The 24,272-nt window shown below is 33.1% G+C and overlaps 1 protein-coding gene across 1 annotated transcript; it reads left to right on the top strand.

The window, feature by feature from the left end:
- Positions 1–8,121: 8,121 nt before the first annotated feature.
- On the top strand, positions 8,122–22,390 carry LOC110452869. Its single transcript, XM_021501594.1, has 5 exons — positions 8,122–8,483; positions 13,706–13,884; positions 14,322–14,502; positions 15,631–15,836; positions 18,274–22,390. The coding sequence occupies exons 1-5, from the start codon at positions 8,180–8,182 to the stop codon at positions 19,612–19,614; spliced, it is 2,211 nt and encodes a 736-aa protein (XP_021357269.1). The 5' UTR covers positions 8,122–8,179; the 3' UTR covers positions 19,615–22,390.
- Positions 22,391–24,272: the final 1,882 nt, after the last annotated feature.

The raw sequence follows: 24,272 nt of genomic DNA, 5'->3' as shown, positions 1-24,272 counted from the left end.
CCAAAGGATCATTGTATCAACACTTGGTAGATAACTTTGATTTACAATTTTATTTAAGAAAACCTATTGACAAACTATATAAGAAAAATATCTCCCGTATTCGATTATCATCACATAACCTTAAGATAGAAAGTGGGAGATATACGAATACTGCTAGGACCGAAAGGTTATGTGAATTATGTGATCTCAATGATATAGAGGACGAATTTCACTTTATTTTGAAGTGTCCATTTTATTGCAACATACGCTCTAAATACTTAAAGCCATACTATTATCGCAAACCAAGTGTGTTTAAACTTATACAATTACTTAGTGTAAATAATGTTAAAGAACTAAACAATCTAGGAAAATTCATACATTTCGCATTTAAGCAACGTTCTCGAGTATCATAGTCTTATATATATATATATATATATCTGGCATGTATTACTCTCCTTATTACAGGTACAATTGCATGAATGCTATGTATGTAATTGTTATATAATAACTGTATTGTACACATGTAATTTGTCTTATAAGCCGAAATGGCTTACAGAATAAAAAGAATTGAATTGAATTGACACGAAAATAAAATATTTGAACTGGTATAAACGATCGAATTATCACAGGTAACACATTGGCTAATTCTGTTTCGAAATGTGCTAATAGCTGTCAAAGCATACACTCTGCGTAATTGCGCAGCTAATTTACGAGTAGGGGAGGCGGCTTGTTCTCGATTCCTCAACTTTTTTAAAATAACATGGGGAGAAGAATGTTGTTAGAAGGATTATAGTCAGATTCTGAGTAGTATTGGCAGTATTTTACCTGTATTTACCTGTGCTTTTACCTGTGGTAAACCCTTCTATCTAGTAGGGTGGTGTTCTATTTAAGCTGGAAGCGGATCATATATAATTTAATAATACAGCATATAAGACTTTCAAATCTTTAATAGCAAACGTTAATTTAAAATATTTCAATATTAATTACATTTTTGTATATATATTAAATGTATCCATTCTGTAGTCCTTGTGCTGCTGATATAACATATAATAAGATGAAATGTGTTATTTTATTTTGTTATAATTTTGTACGTTAAAAATATTATTAAAATAATGAAATAAATAGTTATAAAATGAAACTTTTCTTTATTAATGTAACATTTAAAAAGATGCCTTAATGCCTAGTAAGAATGGTTATGTGTGACTAAGAGTGTGGTATTTAACGGTTGAACTTTAAAAAAAGAAATTCATCTAAATTCCTAGATGTTAGAAGTATTATATAACTATCACATACAAATCCTTTAATATCTATAATTATTCAAGCTTTCATTTCCATCCTGGTGAGCTAGAAGTGATCACAGCCTATGCTTTGTATATCGGCATCATTTGTTCGTGTTTGAATAATAAATAAATTACTAGTGCCAATTGGAGGGTAAATCAACTCATCAATATCATTTTAAATGATGTCTTATCTACAAAGTGTAGCTGTACTGTCCACGGAGGAATTTGATGACATGATTCCATAGAAGATGAATCAATATGTATGTATTAAAATATCAATAAAATGTTCCATTTTCAAAGATCGCATGCCTAAATGTTAAAAAAAAGTTAATCTGAACGTGGATTCGAACTTGCACCGTTCACTTCTTCTGGTCAAAAGTAAACTATACGTTACACATTCGGCTACACTAATATGGAAATACAATCTGTTTTAACCCAAGAAACAGTTTTGAGAAACTTGATTAACCTATGTTTTTTCATTATTTTGAGGACTTTACCGTCATACGATTTATTTTTGCATATAACATCAGGAAATTAAATAAAATGTATTCTCAAGTTGGTCCTCGGATAGGAAAGTGATGAAAGTATTTTTTTAAGTCTGGGAAACCATTCATAGATATAGTGAATATTGCTATATTTACAGTATTGTATTAGCAATACCTAATATCTCAGCAGTTCAAAAAATCATATTCAATTGGTTTGGTATCTTTTCCATGCATGTTTGCTACTAGAAATTATTTACTCGTTATTTTTTTCCCGTATCTTCATAAATGCCGACTTGGGTAAATATGGGCAGTTTCCGCCATAGCTCTTTAAGTACATATTTTAGCTTGTTTTGTATTTGGTGGCTTAAAACGTGTAATGTAAATGAAATGTAATGTATCAGTATTGATATATCTGACTGTAAAGTCTTACTATTTAGATATTATATCTGTATTGTACATCATGTATGAACACGGATTGAGATTGTTGTCTAAGTCCGTGGTATGACGTATCACATAAATTAACAACCTGAAATTTGATAAACAGACAATTAGGTGTTTATTTATTATCTTATTTCATCAATTTCATACCCCTCAAAATTTATTAAAACTTCTAAAATATATATCCAAAAAATACCTTACATATCACATACACAGAAAAGCTACAAGTCAGACAGGTAACTTTCACACAGGTAAGTTACCTGTGTGGTAAGTATGAAACAGACTTGATTGGTTTGCCATTGTCTTCCTATATCAACACTTTTCTTTGTTCTCTAAAAAGTTCCCTGAACACATACATCTTTAGAACAATAGGTAGAAACATCAAAGGGAGGGTAGTTATAGTTTGTCTCATATATGTACTATATTTACCTGATATATTTTACCGGTTTGTTCTCCTTTCTCCCACTTTTTTCTGATCAAAGGAATTATATAAACACTGGAAAACAATAGAGATGTCATTATAGTCTGTTCTGGTATAGCACAGGAAGATTATTTACCTGTATTTACCTGTTCACTAATAGGAAATATTGTGTTAGTTATAAGAACATTTAACAAATATATTTCCGGATTTTCGTAATATTTACTGGAATTATGAATGAATATATACAAGATTCCAGTTATTACTTAATAAAAACACATCAAAATACATTAACTGAAAACCTGCTTTTATAAATTTCATATTAAATCAATTTTATACATTTTTACTATACATTTACATACATGTATGTTATATAATATTTGATAAAATAGAACTTAATATAGCAAGCAATTTATGACAAATATAATCAGTAAAGATAGAGATCATGTATTACATTATTAAATATGCAAAAACAGATGCAAAGCTGGGAATGAAAATAAATAAAACAAAATTAATTACATGTACACATGGAATACTTATCACTGGTTGATCAAATCAATCATATTCATAAAAATGCAATCACTTCCTTCACGCAGCGGGTACGAATGGTCTCCATAATCTCCGGGGCGACGATCTTAGCATGGTCCTGTGGGTGGTTGTGAGGATGGCGGCCTTTTCCAGTAGGGATGTTGTTTCGGGTACTAAGGGTAGCTGGACGATTGGGGATGGTACATCTCCAATATACACGCTCACCTCTGTATTCACTTTTTTTATTACCGGACAGAGAATGAATTTCTATTAATAGTGATTAATCGCTCTGCAAACGGTCAGTATATAGATTCATTTCTATCAACTAGAAGTATCAGTGGACCCAAGCCATATGGGGTTATCAAATAGAAACATAATCGGAAATAATCTAATGAGTGATACTAAGTTATTAATAATTACACTGAAGATTGGTAAAAAAGATGCTCTGAAAATAATGCTCCAATATGAATTTGCTTCACCCTAAATTAAATCAATTTAAATTTAAATTTAAATTAATCAAATCATTATGTATTTTGTATAGATCTAGCTGATGAAAATTGTATATATGATATGAAAAAAATGGCTAAAAATTAATGAAAATAGACTATATCAAAGCTACATGTATATGACATTACTGTATATATGTTACAGGTAATGTGGGAGAACACAGGTAAAAACCAGGTAAAATATATATAAAACAGACTATAACTGCTATCACAACATTACTGCCTCTATGTTTTTTTTAAAAAGTGGGAGAAAGGAGAACACCATTTTACCTGTAGATCTACCTGTGCTTTTACAGGTAAAAAGTTATGATTTTTATATAACTTGCAAGTTCCAAGTTCATCATCATCATCATCATCATATCATCATCATCATCATCAGGGTGAAAGAAAACTACATAATTTCACTTTTCATTTATATTATGTATTTGTTTTGGGGAAATAATACTTCTTAATACTGTGATGTATTCAAATATATTTAAAAGATATTAAATAATGAAACTTAATCATTACATTACAAAGTTGTTAGTTGCATAAAGGAGCTCACATATGAAAAGGGGGGAAACTAGACTCCGATTTACTTATATAGAGCACTCTGAATTATAAAAGATGTTGTTTACACCAGGTACAATGATGTCATCTGCCTTATACTGGTGCAAATTGAATAAAAGTGAGAATAATGCTTTCTTAGATAATGTTAAATTTGCCTCAATATTTTTTGTCAAATCATAAAATTGTAACATCTACAAAACACTTAAAAGTGTCTCCTTATATTTTGAAAAAAAAAAAAAATAAGAATAAAGAANTAAAATTGTAACATCTACAAAACACTTAAAAGTGTCTCCTTATATTTTGAAAAAAAAAAATATAAGAATAAAGAAAATGTTTGAAATAACAGTGAAATTTTCCTGTATCTGTGATAAATATATAGTCCCTAACCATTCCTTTATTATCTGATTTTGAATTTAACTCTGTATATTCATGTAAAATCCTAAGAAAAAAATATGTCATAAGGGAATGTACATATATGACGAAGGCTGAAATTTTTAGATCTTGTTAAGCACAAATAAACAATTATTCTTTTGAAAATTAAAAACCTAAAAAGCAATTTATAAAATGCCGCAAGGAAAAGGAAAAAGGAAACTGAAGATAGAATGTTTGCTTTAAGGCCCAAAGTCTGTCACTAGTGTTCGATTTTGAGTAGCTCGGATGTTACATTTTTTGGCCTAACGACTTGGCTTGTCATATGTATATACATACATATTTAACTATAATCTGCAAACTATGACGTTTTCACTTTTTTTTATGAACATTCCTTAATTAGGGAAATTCCTTAACTTTAAAGGATCTTATATATAGTAAAGCATTACAATATTTAGGAAAATTTCTTTAACTAGATTTCTCTTCAACTCCAATAACGCTATCATGTGGAAAGAAACAAAAGAACGTTCCTTGCGATAAGGAAACGTTTATTTTTATGTGATTTATTCAAATGATTCTATTTACAGTTTTCAAACACCTAAAAATATTTTTTCTTCGTTTGAAAATTCCTTTTTTATTTCATTTTCCAGTTTATTCAAATAAACTTTAATACTATTTTTTTTAAACCACATTGATTATTTAAAATGTTATTTGATCACTTATACACATGTAAGGTACTAATAAATACTTACAGATTTGGTTTCTCAGCAAATAACTAAGATATATATACTAATTAGGGTGTTGTTAAATTTTAACTGATTGTGCTATATTATTTATCTATTTATCTATTATTGAAAGATCAGTTCAGTCATAATTTAATATATGAATTCATGTACATGTACCTCATGTTACACATTTTCATGTGTCTGAGTATTGGAAATAAAATCTGAAAATCTGAAAGTTATTAGGGTCATTACGTGTAACTTTTTATGAACAGGAATAATAATAGCAGATGATCAATTTGCAGGAAAACACCTTGCTTCTAAAATATTGTTAAACAACATACACAAATTGGGAAGGAGTAATTCTTCACAGTTAATAAAGCATTCATTTAATAAACCATCCAGTCCATGCACTTTGCCACATTTCAAATTTCGAATAGCAGATCTTACTTTATGAAAAATAATCGGTGCATCTAGTTCATCATACATACTATCTTTATCAATGAAAATGCTGTCCTGTTGAACTGCGTCATCATCATTTTGTACATTTGACACATTTTAAAATGATCATCTAGTTGCTCGCCTGTCAATAATGGCGAATTACCTTTTTTTCTTAGAAAACTTTCTGTAAAAATACCTAGGATTGTGCCTTCAGCACTTAAGTATTGCCTTTTAGACTTAGCTTCCATGTTTTTATAATCCTGTTTCTTACTAATAAGAACAGCATGAGTAGTATGACATTTGTTACTATTAAAACTATGCAATACATCCAAACTTACTGCTTACGCATTTTTTGTACATGATCATTACACCAGGGTTTATTATCTCTACTGGCAACAGTAACATTTACATTAACAGGGGGCGTGGCTTTGGTCATACGAATATCAGATGGTTTCTTTAGAAAGATCAGTTCAATCATTATTATATCAAATACTACATGGAACAGCTTGTTAATACATGTATTATCAAAAATATGGAACTTTAGAAAATTAAAGAGGTAAAAAATATATATATATGAATATTTATATAAGCATATGTGCTGGAGTTCCAACAAGTGAGATTTACAGGTAGATTCACTTGTTGAAACTCATACACTTTTTAAGAAAAAGACTATAATCCCTATCAGAACAAGTTGCCCTACAGGTAAATTAAAAATGTATGTGTTCAGGGAATCAGCCGAAAAAACCTGGACAGTCGTAATAACGCGAAAAAAACCTGGACAGTCGTAATAACGCGAAAAAACCCGTTTTACACGTAATAACGCGAAAGTAAAAGTCGTAATAACGTGAAATAAACACGTAATAACCTGTAAGTAAATGCGTCATAACGCGAAACAAATTCGATGATTTTTTTTTTATTATTTGATGAAGAAATAAGGAGACAAATCTACAACATTCCCTTTAAAAATACCCGAAATACGAATTTGCAATGGCTTCAGTTTAGAATTAATAACCATATCTCACCAATTCATATCTATTAAAAGTAGGCCTTGTTGATTATCCTTATGGTTTTAAGTGCCAAACTGAAAATGAAACCGCGCTATTCCAACTCTAAAATAATAATTAAGGAAATATGTAACATTGAAAATATATTGCTACAGGCAAAGGTGATACTTATCTGAATATTTTAATAATGAATGGAAAAATGGGGAGTAACTAATAAAATGAAATAGTTATTTTTGTAATCCCTAGTAATAATTGTAAATATTAGTCATTTCACCTACATGATTCTATAAAGTTGAACTAATAGATAGTAAACCAACCTAACGACATCGTTTCCTTCCTTCCTATCTATAGTCTTTATTGTCTTTCCTTAATTCTTTATCTCCTTCAGTCTTTTTCTTCTGCTCGATCTTCAACAGTATATAAAATTACACGCAATGTTAAAACGTTCACTACAGAAGGACGTTTTTGTTTTGCTTTATTATCATGTTATATGTGTTTTTGTAGTTGATCTTCATGGAATACAATATCAATTTCAATTAGGTAAATAAATGTAGACGAGTGAACGTACTGATTAGAATACACCTTAAAGTCTGTTGATAGTGTAATATACTGTTACCAAAATTCTGGAAAATAAAAATAAAATTTTAGATTTGCTCTAAGTTTTAAAGTGCGTTTAAACTTATTTCAGATTTTTTTCTGTTACCTTTTGATATAAGCCAATCATATACTAATTTTATTAATTGACCCTATATGAAACCAGGATTCAAAGTTTAGCCGAGGCGGAAAATGTTTGTTTGTGAAATGCTTATATAATTACTTAATCCTTGGAGCGATGCGATTTTTTTTCTTATGTTGTGTCCACTTGTGAAAAGAAAAGCCCAGTATCATCTGGTTATAACAATCTGAAAAAGCGGCCATCCCCCCACCCCCTCCTTATGTCACGATTTCCTTTCTATTCTTCCAAAAAAACTTTATAACTTTCTCTCTTTTAGATTTTTTTTAATTGACCTTTCCTCGCCATTTTTTTGGTGTGAAAAGATCCTCAAAATTGGAGCTCCAAAATTGTAAATGCTCAAATCCAAAAATATTACTATTAGGCCGTGGCCGCCCGTCTCCCCTAAAATGCCTAACAACTTAATTTTGCATCAGACTAAATTTTTGAATGACAAGTTCGTATCGCCTAATTTGTTTGCTTTATATGAACTATGTGTAATAAACCCATGTATGAAATTTATGATAGGAAACCAAATTATCTCGTCAACAATGTGGTCACAGATTTCCTTCCATATAAACACGCAATAGCCAATTTCGTAAAATAACTTTCGCGGAATATTTGTGGTCTATATATAGATTGACCTAGGTCGTTGTGGTAGATTAGCCAATCAAATTCTGTGTACAAACGGATCATTGTAATATCCTCTCCATGAAGTCGTCACTGGGACAAACCCTCTCTATTCAAAATGTCGAATTACAAAATTGGTGTGAACTTGAGGGTTACAGAAAACAGCAACCAAGGAGGAAGGAAATATATGGAAGATAACCATGCCATAAGATTTGTGAAAAATGACGAAGGAGGGTTTGAATTCGCTTATTTTGGAATTTTTGATGGTCATGGCGGCTCCGAAGCGTCAATGTTTGCTCGTGATAATCTCCTTGATGAAATTACGAAGTATGAAAGTTTTTGGAGCGATAATGACGATGATATACTGGAGGCAATTAAAACAGGATTTATTGATGCCCATCATGGGATGTGGAGAGTTGTTGGTAAGTTGTTTGGAGGTGTTTGTTCTGTTGAAACGGTGACCTGCGTACATGTATATCAAATCTACGTATACGATGTCTATGTGTTTACAGGGTGCATTTTTTCTCGGGATGTCTCTGTTTTTTTGCTAATCGTGGCTATTTTAAGCAAGTCATCATGCTTTTAATATAGAAATGTTACCGTGAATGATTATAAGCCAAAATTGTTGTGATTTGAACAGATAAACGGTAGAAAATGGCATGGACTTTCGAATCTAATCGCGCGCGTTTTTCAAGCTCCACGAAGATTGAGGCACATGTGGGGTGTTTCTGCTTACATGTTCTGTAACGGTTGACACGTTATATAATTAAATTTACCGAATTCAGTTTTAATACTACTTTTATTCAATAAAAGTTCGATCGGCCTCGACTTCGCTTGCTAATGGTCATGTAATTGGAACTGGAAAACTGTAGGCCTTCAGTACAATATATCGGTCGACACTTAAACAAGTGTGGAGTCAGTGTTCAAGGGGACATAATCAAACTCCAAGTTAGTCACAGTTAATGGTCACTTTCATTTTATAGTGACCTTTTTAAGAACATTATTTTGTACCGTCACATCCTTTACTGTAACAATCGGACACTGAAACAGCTAGAATTCATTTGTTCATATGAAACAGGTCCAGTACACTCTGCCGATTGAGCTATATAGCTGTAAAGACCTATAATAGCTCTATTGACCTATCTGAAATAGGTCTTTTGAGCTATTTTCAAGTGATTTTCTTTTTTAAGGTCATAGGAGTGTATTGCTCATCGGAAATAGGAAGTACATCCCTAGTTGAAAACCCATTGTAAGGAGACAGTATCACAATTTCCGCATATTCTAATGTTTAATATTAAACTGATGAATATTGTATGTTGTTTATTGACAGAACAGTGTGTTCTTTCAATATTAAAGTATTTCAAAGCAATCCAGGCATTAATTCAGTTGTTTTTTAATCAATGAGTCACATGTGTCCATTTTTCTGTACTTCAGGAAACCGGCTACCTATTTCACTACTGTGAAGTTTTTCAAGAACGATAACTCTTACATGCAATTACTATGTGTATATGGTTTTATCATAAAAAGATAATTAATTTGACACATTTTCAGCATTTATGAAATTGATATAAATTAATCCAGTACTAATCTATGTCAGTATCATTTTTATTGACATTATTTTGTAAAAAATTGTGTTTCATTTTGTTTTCAAAATTCACTCTTTTTTACATAAACTTCCATTTAAAATCCTTAAAATTCTGACAACCTATATTTTTTTGGTGGCAGAAAATTTTCTTTACGTCAAAGCAATATAACTAGAAAATGTGAAGAAATTCTACTGAGAAATGGCGACACAATCCTATTACCTTAAGGAAAACGAAACAAAGTCGCTTTTAAAAGAAGATTGTATCATTAGGTTGATAACAAAAGACATTAAATATAAGTATTCTTTTTAAAAAATAATGATGTAAAAAAATCGTAAATTTTACATTTATGAGAATGAAAATAAACATCTAACTGTATGCTTTTTGTAGTCAACATTACCATAAACCTTATTGTTTTATGCGACTTTGCTTTAATTTAATGAAATTTGAAATCTGAGAAAATATAGCTCAATACAACTATAATTTATAGGTGTATATAGCTTGGTCTTTATAGCTATATAGTTCAACCGGCAGAGTGTACTGGACCTGTGAAAGGTTAATGATACAAAAAATGTTATATTGTTTAATGTTGATGAATTAATGAATGTGTTGATTGCATTTTGCAACAAAACACAACGTTACACTCAGTAAACTGAAAGAAATATATTTTACAGTTGAATTTAAGAAAAAATCATTTCATATTCATACTCGGTTCAGATGATGTACAAATATTGCAGGTTGTCAGAAGAGAATGTCACTGATTGTGATATTAAGTTTTGCAATAATAACATTGTCAATTGGGATACAAATTTAATACATGTAGTATACTGTAGATTGATAAAAATGGAAACCACTACAGCAGAACACATGGAAATTATCAATTCTGTGTATGTATGTACATCTGCAATTAATGAAACAAGTTAAAAATATTCTCAAAGTAATATTTTTCAGCTAGATATAGTCAAAAGTAAATAATAAAGAAAACAATATTTTGATGGAGGCTCTGTAAGGGTCTGTATTTTTTGGGTATTTTTTTCAGATTACTCAGAGTGAAGCGGAAGTAAAACCTATCAATCAATCAAGGGTCTGTTTAAAGGCCATGGATGACTATATTTAAATTTCCCACTAAGAAAAAGTATCTTTCTGTGGAAATGGTAGAGAAATTGTTGTTTCCTTTGATCGTCTCTATAAAAATTGTACATAGTGTTATTTTTGTAAAGCTCTATAATACATATAAACATGTGTATTATTTAATTTATTGACCAAGTGTATCACTCTCAGGTATTATTACAGGGGTCATCAAGTGTAGCCATGAATTTATGTATCAGCAATAAGCTATTTTGGTAGATTGTGTACATGTTAATATATTGCTAGTTTATAGGTATATTTGTCCTCGTCAGATCTGTGTAGTGACTGCTTCAGAACAAGTCTGGACATGTTATCCAGTGAGGCATGTGATCTAGAACAGGAGAAGACAGAAGTGTTACAAGTCTCTATAAATAGCACGCTTAGCCTTGGGCAGAAATACCCCTACACTATAAACACAGGACTGTACATGTACATTGTACATGTACTTGTAACACTATATAAACACGCAACTGACCACTGTACACTGATGACGGCTTAGTAATAAAGAGCCATTTTTTTTGTGATACATGTAGATAGTGCTTTATTTCACTAGTTTGAGAATAGGGTCAATTGCCTTTTGAATTGAAAATGTATTGCATCAAAATAGATGTACTCCCATCCTATTAGAAGATATTTTTTGAGTAAATTATTTGTTGAGTAAATATTTTTTGAGTAAATTATAATTTTACAATAGATACCAAAGTTAAGATCACTGATCTGCATATCAGTGCTTCAAGTTTAAATGCAATTTATTGAGGATATATATGATACAGCTTGAAGAACTTTCAATAGCAGTGGAGCAGTTAATTAGTTCTCTGGGCTATTTAATATTTATAGCCATGACCCTAAAATTTTGTCGAAGTTTAGCTTGCAATCACATTTGTGGTTTAACTATGTATTTGTGGTAGTACATGTATATTGTGATGTCAGACTGAAGGTTTGATACATGTACTACCACAAATACATAGTTTTGTTGTTTAATTATCTTAAAAAGTTACTGTTTATTAGTTGGTATGATTTTGGTGACAAACTTTGTCCCTTGTCCCTGTTAGATTTGTATATATAACAGTACACTTACATTTTTTCTTTGCATATTCATACATATAAAGCATTTACACAGTTTAGTAATACTTCAACAGTGAAAAGAAAAGGCCTGAATTAATGGTTACAAGTATACGTAGCAATAGCTATATATATATAGGTAGGCAAATATTTCTGTTCTCAGACTCACTATCTTTTTGCAGTTTTAAATTTACAAGTTTTAGATTATAAAAATGTTACCAGAAATACAAGTATTTCTAGCCTAGGCATGACATTGGAAAAATATGTTACAATGCATAGGATCAGCATATATTATCTTTACAGTGATAGTTAGAACTGCTGACTCACTGATCAGGACATACAGTATATATATAAATGTCTTGACAGTGATCATCCCCACATGTACACTAGCTAGCTATATATATACCGTAGTTAGAACTGCTGTCTCACTAATCAGGACATACAGTATAATATAAATGTCTTGACAGTGATCATCCCCGCATGTACACTAGCTAGCTATATATATACCGTAGTTAGAACTGCTGTCTCACTAATCAGGACATACAGTATAATATAAATGTCTTGACAGTGATCATCCCCGCATGTACACTAGCTAGCTATATATATACCGTAGTTAGAACTGCTGTCTCACTAATCAGGACATACAGTATAATATAAATGTCTTGACAGTGATCATCCCCGCATGTACACTAGCTAGCTATATATATACCGTAGTTAGAACTGCTGTCTAACTGATCAGGACATACAGTATATATATATATAAATGTCTTGACAGTGATCATCCCCACATGTACACTAGCTAGCTATATATATACCGTAGTTAGAACTGCTGTCTAACTGATCAGGACATACAGTATATATATATATAAATGGCTTGACAGTGATCATCCCCACATGTGCACTATCTAGCTATATATAGTTAGAACTGCTATAGCTCTGATCAGGACATATATTGCATCAGAGCTATCTATAGGTGTACAAAGTGATCCTTATCTGCTTAGTCAGGTGTGGGGACAAATAGTTATTGAAATGTCATTTTAGACCCTGAATTATGAAAAGTGCTGTAATATGATGACACATCACATGATATTCCTGACTTTTTCCCCCCATGCCAATTTTTCATTTTCTGATGTATAATTATGTTGGCTAAAAACTAATTTTACTATGATGTAAAACAAGTCTTATAAGGTAAACAATACCTGGCAGTTTATTTCCATTGTTCAAAATACTTTTATTGTGAATTTGCATACACTTATATTGTATAGAGAAGAAAAGTATTCTTGGCTTTTTGGTCATGGAGGCAAATTTTAATCCAAATGACTATTAAAATTGGAGTTCTCTTCAAAATTTGTCAATTAAAAAGTAAAAAAAACACCATTTCACAGCTTGTATTCATCAGATGACAGTACAAGAACTAGCATCATTCAAATATGAAATAATGTATTGTAAAATATTTTTTTTTTTTATCATTTTTGATTTATGCTAAATTAGCCTAAATGTAAAATAACCATTTTCTGTGTATTAATTTTGAATTCTCCCAATTCCCAAAAGGGCGACTTGGATAAAATTTTGCAAATTCTAATGTGATAGCTAGGTTTTGACCAACTTCACAAATTAGAAACCCACAGGTTTCGATCTTTGGCCAAAGAGACTTTGTTCCATCATGTCAGAGCTTAACTTGCACGTGTACATCATGTCACCGTTGTGTAGGACAATTCACTGATCATGCAAGCTTATTATAAGCTTATTAGTGATAACTTTAATATATATAAGTTATATAATCAAGTTATCACTACCATTACCAATATATATCAAATAGTTTTATACATACATGTATACCTTATGTTTTCCTCGCTTTAATTTATCTTCAGATAAATGGCCAAAGACGATGAGTGGTCTGCCCAGTACAGCAGGTACAACATGTACCATAGGTATCATTAAGAACTCCAAGCTGTACATCGGCCATGTGGGAGACTCTGGCATTGCGCTTGGCTTCGACGACAGCAAGTGTGAGAAGTTCATCAGACCGAGGGGAACTATGCTGACCATTGTAAGAAATGACACTGGTGTTATAAATGGGGCACTGAATATTTTTTTTATTCAAATTTTAAGCTAGAAATCTTCCCAAATTGAGGCAATTTTACTAACTTTGAAGAAATTTAAGATTCAAAATATTTTGAGTGTCTGATCTTCATATTGTGACACTAGTGCTGTTTACATAGGTACATGCGTACGTGTGATGCCATTTTATATGATATCACAATGCAAAAACAAGCTGAACAGCTTTTGGAGGTGAATAATATTTTCCCCAGGTCTGAATTAAATTTCCCTTTTGGTTTTTGTACTGTAGAATTGTATAACATTTTCAGTTTCAGTTAATTCTAAGTATAATAATGGTGTAAATATTTTAGTATTGGGAGGATTTTTCCAGAACTTGTATATATACATAAATTTGATACAGTTCTTCATGCTGATTATATTTGCCAGGACCATAAGCCAGACAGTCCAGCCGAGAAGAAGAGGATCGAGGAATGTGGTGGTCAAGTGGTGGCCAAGTCTGGAGTCCAGCGAGTCGTCTGGAATAGGCCAAAGGTCAACCACAAAGGACCAATTAGGCGCAGCACACCAATCGACAGAATACCGTTCCTGGCTGTTGCTCGAAGTCTAGGTATGAACTCACAAGAGACATAAGAATGCTCAGATGTCTTCAATAAGATTCCTGATCAGTTAGGAAATATGTAATGGTTTGGAAATATGTAATGTCAAAGTTTTACTTTATACACAAACAGTGTATGTATTAAACATGTGACAACGCCGTTATGTTTCAAGACCGACTGGTCTCTCTAGGTCTGTCAAGTTTCCCTGTGCAATGATGTGATGAAATTGGATATTTCAACTCGGGATGTTTTGCCTTCTATAGATTGTATATATACACACTGTATTGAATAGCTTGATATGTGGCCTACATTATTTGCAAAATTGTCTACGTGTTACAGTTTACAGTTTGAAAAAGGAGTTCTTATCTGAAATCAGTAAAATTAGTATATATGTCTTGCAACATAGTGCCTATTAGTGAAGGTAGCTTTCAGTTCGCCTTTTTCATAGGTTCGTCCCTGACGTCTTGGTTATAATTTGTGTTTCCATTGTTATGATGCTCGAATTTAACATAGTCCTCAAACTGAATATGTGCATACATGTTGAGGAGTACGTCACTGATAATGTCCAATATATATAATCATCACATAATGTACTGTGTTATCCAGTGAATATACCCATGTCATACATTTTTGTGATTGTAACCCATGTAATAGGACCTATCAGCCCTGTGATTGGTTGTAAGTTTCAATTGTTTCAATTGTGACGTCACGCCTAGGACCAGTACATCTTGATTATTTGATAAAAGGATCTTACGCTCGTTTTCATTTTAAACGAAATTTATGAAACGTGTCTAAGAGTTTTTCATTTTAGCTCACCAGAGGCTCGCTAAATTGAAAAATTCTTAGACACGTTTCATAAATCTCATATGAAATGGAAACTCATGTAAGATCCTATATATATATATATCTAATGTATATGTAGGTCACTTGTGACCAAAATTTTCTGCTTCATTCATGTTGGTTAGGTTTTGTATTTAGCTCCATTTCCAACAAAGCAGGAAATCGGTACCTGTTTATAATTTATAAAAGCGTCCATCGAGGAACAACCTATAACATGTCATACTAATAGCAATATTCTCATGATCTGTGTTTAGAAAGTCCTAGTTGTTTGAATGCACTGTTCCTGTATGTTGTTACAGGAGATCTATGGAGCTACAACTACCTAAATGAGGAGTTTGTTGTCTCGCCCGAGCCAGATGTTTCGGTACACCCCCTCGACCCCACACGTGACAAGTGCCTTGTGATTGGCTCGGACGGCCTGTGGAACATGATCTCTGCGGAGGAAGCCATTTCCGTGGTGGTGGACCTAGAGTACCAGTTTGAGTACAAAGTCATCCATGATCCTGTAAGTTGTACTGCAGTAAGGAACTTATGTGGTCATTTACAAACAACTCTCCTGAGGGAGCCGTGCTAACAAAGTAATTCTCCGAGGTGCTGAGTCAGTACTGAGCCATCAGGCGCCTTGGAACATTTCTATAATAGTATTGTTGCCCAAATATTCATATATTGATATTAAACAGGTCAAAATACTTGTTGTCACTGATAACTTTGTTGTACAGGTGCACCCCACTAGAGCATCAGTGTCTAGACTTGATGAAAGAGTACTGTCTTTATCAATGAAAAACTTATTGTTGTCAAGGTAGCTCAATGACTATGTTCAATAGCACTTGTAAACAGCCTTTGACTTTCCTAGATTTTATCTCATGATTTACTAAAATAACAATAAACGAGTCTATCCTATGTACATATGTAGGTGGGAGAGGTATGGAAGGTTGCAGGGACATAGCCCATATGGTATATAACAGACACAGTTCCTGTCTATAAACTTATTTTTAACTGATGCCACATATCCACTGCAATCCCACATGAATTTAGGCAGTTCCTTCCCCGTGCAAATATGACATGTTTTAGCCGTTACACACTTAATACATTATCAGGGGTGTACAATTTCATATTAAGAGTTCAAGTCTGGAGGCAGATTTTTTAAAAATTCAAAAGCCTTACCTATAGGATAGTTTCATAGTAAATTTTGAAAGTTTTCATTAGTCTGATCTGAAATTGAATAGTCCAGGTTGTCGGGCTATATATAGAAATGCACACCCCTGAATGATGCATGATTTTTACCTGTAAGACTGATTGCATTCCAAGACAATGGTGTAATGCTGTACTTCAGATGACATTACCTTTTGGCTGATTGCTGTATATTGGGACTTCAATCAGTAATTACACTTGTACTTAATTAGGGCCCTGTATCGGAGATACCGGTGCCCTATAGTAATCACTGTCTGTCTGTCCGTCCACGAATTTTGTTCCTGGCTGATAACTGGTATTTATTGACCTATGTACATGAAACTTGGTCAAGATGTTCAGTTTACAAAAATACACATTGAGGTTAAAAGTCAAGGTCAAAGGTCAAGGTCATTAGGTTCAAAGGTCAAGGTCAAATTTTACATCTTTTCACTGATGAACATTTTGTTATGACATTATGAAGCAAAGTTGATCAGAATTAAACAAGGAGTCAACTGACCAAAGTTCAAGGTCATCAGGTCAGGGGTTAAGGTCAAATTTTGTAGCTTTTCACTGGTGAACATTTCGCTATGACACTTTGAAGCAATGTAGCTCAGAATTAAACAAGGAGTCAATTGACCAAAGGTCAAGGTCACTGGGTCAAAGGTGAAGGTTGCATTTTGTACCTTTTCCTTGATGAACATTTTGTTATGACATTATGAATCAATGTTGTTCAGAACTTAACACAGAGTCAACTGACTTTAAGTCCAGGTCCGGGTTCAAAGGGTCAAGTTCAAGTTTTGTATTTTCACTGATGAACATTTTGTTATGACATTATGAAGCAATGTTGTTCAGAACTTAACACAGAGTCAACTGACTTTAAGTCCAGGTACGGGTTCAAAGGATCAAGTTCAAGTTTTGTATTTTCACTGATGAACATTTTGTTATGACATTATGAAGCAATGTTGTTCAGAACTTAACACAGAGTCAACTGACTTTAAGTCCAGGTACGGGTTCAAAGGGTCAAGTTCAAGTTTTGTATTTTCACTGATGAACATTTTGTTATGATATTAAGAAGCAAAATTATTCGGAATTCAAGAATAAGTCAACTGACCAAAGATCAGGGTCACTGGATTAATGGTCAAGGTCATTTGGGTCCAAAGGTCAAAGACAAAGTGGATCTCTGACTTTGACCCTGGCTCTTGATGGAGGAGGTATATAAGGTGAAATAAAACAAATCAAAGCTAACAAATGAGTATTGCACCGGTATTTACATTTCTGTTAGCCCAGCAAATATGGAGGTGGAAGGAAACAAGACTCACATCATAGTACATGTAAAATGTATATTTAGCTTCCTTGTGATTCTTTTTGAAGTCCAAATATCAAACGTCAAGCTCAGCTATATGGGCAGATAGCTTCTTGATGATTATGGGGGATATATTGCAACAAGACGGGGCCCTTACTGACCTGTCAGTGTTCTAGTTTGTTTGAAAAATATGTGGGAAAAATATTTCATACACACTTGCTAAAGTTTGGGACTACAATTCTTTGGAGTAAAACTTGTGGATTTTACTCCCTTTTTATAGCCCCTTGAGCAGCACTTCCCTTCCTTGCATGTTTGAAGTCATATTCTCTTGGCAGTTTTCACTCTGCATGAAGTGGTTTGATATAATTCAACATTTCATATAGAATATAAACTGTTTCAAAGTTGTTTAGGAAAAACTTGTTGTTTCATTACAGTCTCGAAATCATTATGAATTACTTTACCATTTCAGCAAGCATCAGTTTCCTACTGGATCAATCCTGCAGAAAAACTGGTGAACCGAGCCCTCAGTAAGTGGCGTGCGCGGTCGATGAAGGCCGATAATACCAGCTGTGTAGTGGTACTCATCGACTCCCTGGGTCCACGCAAACTGTCCATACTAAAAAGAAAACGTGAGGAACACTTCAAGAAACTTCGAGAAATGAATGTTGTGAACACAGAACTAGGGAGAAAACTGATTGAAGGTAATAAGACAGGTATGCGCACATCGCCCAGGAAGTCCGGGGAGAGAGAGGAGGCTCCCTGTTCTATCCCACTTCCTTCAAGTCAAAAAGCTCCTGTAAAGGGAGACAAGTGTCAGGAGTCTGGGGAAAGATCGTGGAAGGACATGGCTGAGGGAGTAGGTATGGCAGTCAAGTCATTGTTGTCTGATGACCTGAGTCTTTCAGGAGGTGCCTCCCCCAGTCTGGACGACAGTGTCCAGGCTGGAAGTGTCAACCACAGGGCCACCTTTGATCCCAGTCCTGTGGGACCCATTGACCAGGAAATTGAAGACAGAATGAACATGTCGACAATCTCGCACAACATGCCTACGGTGGATGTATCGCCTACAAAGACTACTGTGGTTAATACCTCCAACACACAGAGTTCCGAAAACAGATCTCTTGTCCTTAAAAAGACATTTCCTGTGAAATTCTTACCATGTACGCGTACAAGACAGAGACACTCTTCATCTGGCAATTCAGGTACATCCCACACCAGAACGCCTGATGCAGCAACAGTGATGCAGTCAATACAGAAATTGCAGAATACATGCGACGTTATGGCTAGAGACAAAAAATCAGCAAGTGGTGCACTGGTACGTGACAAGCGTGCCATGTCCATGCCAGTGTTAATTGACAGTCAGCTACAGTCTAGTAACAGGCTTGTAGCCGCACGGGACTGTATAAAGGAAGGGCTTCGTGGTGCAATGAAGGGCATTTTTAATGCTGGCTCAGGCAATCTGAGGGTGAAAACAAGCTCTGATCTGAACAAGGCACATTTAAGACGTCATTCTCATAATCAAGTCCAATCAGCCAAAGGCCAGTCACTCAGGTCAAGTGGCAAGTCCAATACCAACAATTCCTCGCAGGCCCGCCACTTGCCGCATGCTGCAAACAGTGCTGTGTTGCGGACAGCCACAAGGCTTCGCAGCGGCCTGAGGTTGAAGTCTGGAGGAGTGAACAAAATTCTGCGAAGTGCAGGACAGGTAGAGAACAAAAAGTATGTGAAACTGACACGTATAGCAGGTACCAAGCGAAAGGCTGATTCCCCAGTTGACATGGCAACAGTCAAGCGGTTATGTCGACACTAACAGTGCTATTGACATCCCTGTACATAGGCTAACATTTAATTTATTCATCAAGTGCAGCTCAGAATAATCTGGTCGGCAATTCCTCTAGCTCAAAAATTTAGCCAGACTGAAATGTAAATCCTCCATTCCAAAACCTTGAGACTGGATGCTGTATCCTAAATCTTGAACCGTTTTTTTTAGATATAAGATTTTTGAGGATGCTGTATCGGAAACTTCATACAGTTTGTTGGGATATTATCAACAATGTCTTGGATATTTTATTGACTCGTGGAATTAGTTTAAGCAAAAAACAACATCTGATACACCATGTAAATTATTTTGAACTATAACTATTGTGGAATATATTAAAATCTGTGATCCTCATTTCCAAATTTTTAAATTTGACCATAAATCATTTTTTTAGAATTTTTTCATGAACAACTGAGAAACCATGCAATGATTTTCAAATTTTAATCTCGCATCCTTATTATTAAATGTCTACCTGTCATTAATCCAGTTTGAATTTTTAAACTGAATGATAACTGAATGATATTTTAATTTAATATAAAATTGCCTTCTTTCCTATGCAATAATTATAACATAATGATAAATGCACATATCCTGTACTGTGAACTTTTATCAATAGACAGTTTGGATATTTTTATATTAATTTGAATAATTTTTAAGTGAATTTATTTACGAATGATCATGCTAATTTTGATTTTTTTATGTTATGTTGATTTAATGGTAAAATCCAGTATTAAATGTTCGCTTGATCATGGTGGTTCGTCAGCAATTTGAATCTATTTGGGGATGTTATGGCCGATATTTATTGGGGATGTTATGGCCGGTAATTTCACACCGAGTATCCAAGTGAAGAATTTTATAGCAAGTTTCTCGGTCCAGGTTTGGTCTGTAAATGTAACACATTGTTTTGCTTTAACTTTAGCTGCAGGACTGTAAATCTTAGTTGATCAATTCCTAAATGTATCGTGTGTGTGTTAACGACATCATTCAACATGTGGTGTCGGTTCATGTGTGATGTTGTTACAGTGTCATAGCTGATACAGTGTCGTAGCTGATACAGTGTCGTAGCTGATACAGTGTCATAGCTAGGTTATAAAGAAAAGTCTAGTACAAATATTTTACCTTTAAATTCTGAAAGGTAACAATTTATTTTAGAAAATAATGAAGTTTTAATTAAATACGATTAGATTTTATTGGTTGTTCAATATTTTTTTAATGTGAGGACAAGACATACATACCCTCAAAGCAAGAAACTGTTAACATTATGCTCTGTTATACACAGGATGATCTGTAGACAATGTACATCACTGTGATATTGACCAGTTGGACATGGGAGGTTATTATTGGTTAGAATGCTTTATTAATGATAATTTTCAGAGATTCTGTCCATGTATACTATTGAATTAATTATTTTCTGTTTCTCTTGTGATGATTGTTAAAAATTTCTATTGTGTTGGCAATTTTAAAAGTATGAAAGTAATGTACTTTTAAAATTACCAAGTGATTATTAATGAAATACGTTGTTGTTCACTGTTGAAAAATTTATGCAAATCCTTTGTGGTGTGATTGATTAGTTCCTTTGCTATTAGTTACATCAACTGTTTTCCATGGTTTATCAATGCAAACTTAAGTACTGTCACAGTGTCTCCAATTAAATTACATTTTTTTCCCAAACAGAAGTGTCTTGTGCAGATTTCAGAAAGAAAAAGTAAGAATTAGAAAAACTTTCACTTCATATCTCCAAAGATTTCTATGACAAAACTTTTTACACTATTCAGTACTTCAATATTCAAGAAGGATATCTTAGGATCAACCAAACTTAGGTGTTGTCCTCTCTGAAATCATCGACAGTTTTGTCTAGGCTATTGCAGAAATTTTGATATTGGGGATGGGGAATTAAGATATTGGGGATGGGGAATTAAGGGACTTTTCGAGACATTTATCAAATAGAACAATCTACAGTTAGCTTTTGCTCGAGTCTTTGTAAATAAATTTATATGACAATTACTTCAGACACAACCACGCATATATTATCAATTATTTATGGCTCTCAGACCCCACTCCTCCTTATATGAACATTCTACATTAGTTTAGGATAGCTAAAGGGAGATCACTCTATTCAAATAATGCCCAGAGGAAAGATTTTTCAAATTATCCTCGGTAAAGGCTCCAAATTGCTCTAAAAGTATTTATTTCTTTACTAAAATTGATTTTACTGTGCATTCTATAAATGTTGGCAATTTTATTTTATAAAAAGTTGGTATCAAAATATTGCAAGTATTGTTGAAAAAGAAAACAGTAGCCTGATGCAGACGTTTCTCAGTTTAGGATTTGAGTTTTGTCTACATATGAATATTGTTAAATTTTATAGACTATTTATTTAGAAATATAGATATTCAATTGTATTTAGAAGTGCTACTTAATTTAAGATATAGATAGGACACTTGCTTTTCAACCTGCACTCTTATTGGATGTACTTGGGTGGGAGTTCATTTTACTTACCAATAATTGTAATTTTGATGTCTGTATGTTGATGTGTTTATGTATGCATTGCTGATTCTACAGGTTTTCACAGAAATTCTGTGGCCGAAAATTTGTAGATATTGGCAAGTTTTTAGTTTTTTTTACAGACATAAATTCTCAGGGATAACCCTTTCACTGTTCTGTGTCAAATGACAATTCTCATGTGAGTGTTGAATATTTCTTTCTGTGAATCTGTGTCATTATATGAACATGTGAAATATAGGTTTGAATTAAAGTTTAAACACTTGTTTTTATTTTGAATTTTATTGAATGAAATATATGTGAGAGGGATTTGGGGGTTATGGGTCAATTTTCGCCTCATGAAATGTAAAAAATTTCAACATGAATTTATTTACCAATTTCTGTTATAAACCTCATATTGGTTTATTCGGGCTATCTTTCTTGGTGCAGATTTTTTTCAACGTGCATCCATAGATGTCCTATTATAACCATAGCAACAATGTTGCATTGCTATGCAGAAATAGCCAAAATATGGTGTTTTTGGACAGTTAGCTTGTAGAAATAAAAGCCTCTGCATGTGACAAACAAAATTTCCTTTCTACGAATGGACACGAGTATGACAATGTTTAATTATGTCAAATATTCTTTTCCTTGGTGCATGTGTAGGCTTTTAAAAATTGAAGAGAGTTTAGTAAATTTTCTTCAAAATTGCCAATTTTCAACCAAATAGTGCACAACAGACATTATTAAATGCAGGTTTATGTCTCTCTTTATAATGCCATATCTCCTTAACTAGTTGTTGAATGAATTTGAAATTTCATATTTGTGTACTTCATTTTCCCGGGTATTCTAATTCTAAATCCCCGATGAGGCCAGAAATGACCCTGAAATCCCATAGTCCTTTCATAAGATTTTTGCCTAATCTCCCATTAACAAATCTTATATCAAGGAATCGGGGCCCCATTTAGTATCAAACATCTTGAACTTTGAGTCAATTTAGAAATCCTAATGATATAGATAAGTGTTGGAAACTTTCCGTAACTTTACCTGGCCTTTCAGGCGACTTCTGGAGAAGATCCAGATGTATAATATGTCTGCTTTTGAATGGGTAGTTTTTACCTAGAAAGTATGTTACGAAAATTAGTTCATATTAGTAGTTGGTCTTATCTGAGAACTTGGTGAATAGTATCAAGATGATAGAAAATTTAATAGAGATTGTAATGTATAGAGTCCATCCATGTGTTATGTATAGTGTGCTGGGCTGTGTGTGGTATACCTCTCCGTTCTGTGATCACTGTTGTCTGTTAACAGAACTTTCACTGTCTTTCATAATATTTCCCGTGTTAATTGGTATGTCATCTGCTTGTTAGCAGATCTGATAATTTGTCACGGATCTCCTGTCAACATTAGTTCTCTCAAATCTAACAAGCTGGCAAGATATTTTGTCAGATCCAGAGACTTCTTCAATGTCATTGGTGGTCTGGTAATGACACGTTGATTGGTGTCTGTAGGGTCCTATTCAGATCCAGTGATTTGTATTTCATTAAATATTTTTTCACCAAGTTTCAGTTTACTAACCCATGTAATGTCTGTTTTCAAATCTGTCCATTAATTTTATAATTTTACTACCAAAATCAATATTTTATAAACGCTCCATAGGTTAAACAATTTTTCCAAAACGTAGGTGTTAAAATAGAATTATTATTTGTACTGGTATGTAATATAATTCCAGTTTCAAATTCAATGTTTTAAAAAGATAATATTTTAGATGCAAAATCTGATCTACAAGAACTGTAAAACAACCCCATTGTTATGATTTTATTGAATGCCATTGCAAATAAATTGATGTTTTAGATTTTACACTGTTAATGTAATTATGTTAAATATGTTACTGTTCATTGAAAGAATTAATTTTAGTAAAAGCCTTTAAAAATATAAGGACTATTTGATTTGTTTAAAATTCAATAGTTGTGTGGCACTTTTATAGATGTTTGAATTTATATTGATTCAAAGTTTGAAGTTGTATTGTTTTGAATATTTTTGACTAGTATATTACACAGAGGCACTTCTACTGTGCCATTAATTTCTCCAGTGGTGTTAAGAACATTCGGATTAAATACCGACACTCCAATACCCTGGAGAATTTTGTGTTAATTAGATTGTGTTAG

The sequence above is a fragment of the Mizuhopecten yessoensis genome, unplaced genomic scaffold (genome assembly GCF_002113885.1).
Source record: "Mizuhopecten yessoensis strain PY_sf001 unplaced genomic scaffold, ASM211388v2 scaffold785, whole genome shotgun sequence".
In the NCBI taxonomy this organism is placed as follows: Eukaryota; Metazoa; Mollusca; class Bivalvia; order Pectinida; family Pectinidae; genus Mizuhopecten; species Mizuhopecten yessoensis.
The sequence above is the reverse complement of the archived record's forward strand: the minus strand, read 5'-3'. Positions and strand labels throughout refer to the sequence as shown.

Bases quoted from the DNA above. Each gene is read 5' to 3' on its own strand.
- LOC110452869 (XM_021501594.1), top strand. From the start codon at position 8,180: ATGTCGAATTACAAAATTGGTGTGAACTTGAGGGTTACAGAAAACAGC. The intron at 8,484-13,705 runs GTAAGTTGTTTG...ATTTATCTTCAG, and splicing joins TGGGATGTGGAGAGTTGTTG to ATAAATGGCCAAAGACGATG. The intron at 15,837-18,273 runs GTAAGTTGTACT...TTACCATTTCAG, and splicing joins ACAAAGTCATCCATGATCCT to CAAGCATCAGTTTCCTACTG.